Below are 2,500 nucleotides of genomic sequence, written 5' to 3'. Positions count from 1 at the left end.
CAACTTCCAGAGGTAACTGACTCACAATGGACAGAACAGGAGCCAAGATAAAGAGGTAATTGTGTATTTTATTATCCTACTAATTGTCTTTCATTTATTTCCATAAGCATTTTGGGAAAGTTACATTTGCTTTCAATCAAGAAGAATGGCTCGTTCAGCATAACGCCACATATAATGACAAATTGTTTTCTAGGCAATGTTTAGTCACTTTAATCACTATTGACAGAAGGCATTTTATCTTATGAATCTAAGTTTTCGGTTTGAATAGTATTTACACTTTAACTCTTTGAATGTTTTTGTGTAAGTATTACTTACAGACACAGATGTGACAACATCTGTTTTTAATCAATGCCCAAACTAGGCTGCATTAGACCGCTAGCAAGGAGAGAAAGAGAGACACACACACACACACACACACACACACACACACACACACACACACACACACACACACACACACACACACACACACACACACACACACACACACACACACACACACACACACACACACACTCACACAAACAGACACACACACACATAGAAGAAGACAATACAAAGGTCGAAGGCATTGGTTGTCGTTTGTTTGATGAATATGAAAGTGTTTCCTCCTTCTGGGTAACCAGAGGGGAGGGCCCAGCATGGGGGGTGTGTGTGTGTGTGTGTGTGTGTGTGTGTGTGTGTGTGTGTGTGTGTGTGTGTGTGTGTGTGTGTGTGTGTGTGTGTGTGTGTGTGTGTGTGTGTGTGTGTGTGTGCGTGCGTGCGTGTGCGTGCGTGCGTGCGTGCGTGCGTGTGTGTGTGTGTGTGTGTGTGTGTGTTTGCCTTTGTGTTGTGTTGTGTTGGGGTATGTGTGCTTGAATGTTTGGGTCACTGAACATTCAAATGTCTGATCCCTCGTTACGACCAATCAACTCAGACAACCTTCTCAATCCTAGAGGACCAGAGAGTACTTCTATATGAATAGCAACCGATCCCCCTGACTTTGGGGGTAAAGGAATGTCCCCCGGAACTTAATTTAGACCGTGGTTCCTGCGGTAGAACCAAGATCTTGCGGTGGAACCAACCATTTTCCAATGGTTCCTTGTTCCAAAGCAAAGTTCCTGCTGTCTAGTTGGCCTAGGTAAACTTGACTTTATAGTCCTGGCTCACCCCATTTGTTTTTTAATTCTGCTCTACAGCAATGTCCAGTTGTCCAAACAATTGCAAAACAAATGAGTGCCGTGAAACTAAATTAAAACTAAATTTAATCCAAAACAAGTGGTGTGTGTCAAGGTCGAGCTCTGATGAAGAAATACGTGATACCCGAAAACAACCTCAAAACACATCTAAACAGTGAAACCATTGTAGTGAGATCCGGACACATGGAAAAATGAGCAGACTAGCAAAAATTCTTCAGAGTGCCCTTTGAGGGAGGCACCATCTCCCTCACACACACACACATACACACACACACACACACACACACACACACATACACACACACACACACACACACACACACACACACACACACACACACACACACACACACACACACACACACACACACACACACACACACACACACACACACACACACACACACACACACACACCAATGCAAACACAAACACATTCTAAACTGTGCAGGGGGGCTGGTATGTTAATGTGTAACACTCAAACACAGATTTCGGTACTAAACTACAGCACAGCGTGCTAATACCAAAGCCTCGGTATATATGTCACTGAGGCAGGTTACTCTAGGGCAGGGGTTCCCGGTCTTTTGCGACCCAAAATTATGAACATTTTTCATGAACTTCCCCACACATTGTTCTAACCGTATCAACATCTGCCCGTGATATGATGTCCCAGTGAACATATGTGTAAATGTCACAATAAGTGATCAGTTGTAGTTTGCTTACAACTTATGCAGCAATACCCTGTGGCCTCATTTGCATATCAGGCGGGTTGCAGCCCACAGGTTGGGAAACACTGCTATAGGGGAGACTCGATTGACCTTTGACCTGTCACACAGGCCCTTTCAAGGAAGAGTTCTCCTTCAGCACCAGGAAGCCCATCTTCACCCACCAACCTGCAAGAGGAGGAGCACAGAGGACCCGAGGAGCATGGGGGAGGAGAGGAAGGGGAGAGTTGGAAGCTGGAAGGAGAACCAGAACCCAGTCCAGAGAAACAGAGGAACCACGAACCTGCGGAGACCTTACACACAGTATGTACACACACATTACTAACACACACACACGCATACATTCACACACGCACACACACACACACACACACACACACACACACACACACACACACACACACACACACACACACACACACACACACACACACACACACACACACACACAAACACATTACTAACAGGCACACACACACACACACGCATCGACAGACACACCACACATCACAAACACCACACACACACACGCATACACTCACACACACACGCACACACACACACACACACACACACACACACACACACACACACACA

At 45.4% G+C, this 2,500-nt stretch overlaps 1 protein-coding gene across 1 annotated transcript in view; it reads left to right on the top strand.

The window, feature by feature from the left end:
- LOC130384295 (regulator of G-protein signaling 3-like) overlaps positions 1 to 2,500 on the top strand; it is a 28,602-nt gene that overhangs the window by 153 nt on the left and 25,949 nt on the right. Inside the window, exons 1-2 of the mRNA XM_056592418.1 lie at positions 1 to 55; positions 2,015 to 2,206. The exon at positions 1 to 55 is cut by the window's left edge and continues 153 nt beyond it. Of these exons, the coding sequence (XP_056448393.1) occupies positions 27 to 55; positions 2,015 to 2,206 (221 nt within the window). The 5' untranslated portion in view covers positions 1 to 26. The remainder of the gene's footprint in view (positions 56 to 2,014; positions 2,207 to 2,500) is intronic.

Source organism: Gadus chalcogrammus, chromosome 6 (assembly GCF_026213295.1).
Source record: "Gadus chalcogrammus isolate NIFS_2021 chromosome 6, NIFS_Gcha_1.0, whole genome shotgun sequence".
Lineage (NCBI taxonomy): Eukaryota > Metazoa > Chordata > Actinopteri > Gadiformes > Gadidae > Gadus > Gadus chalcogrammus.
Note: the sequence above shows the minus strand (reverse complement) of the source record. Positions and strands in the feature narration are given on the sequence as shown.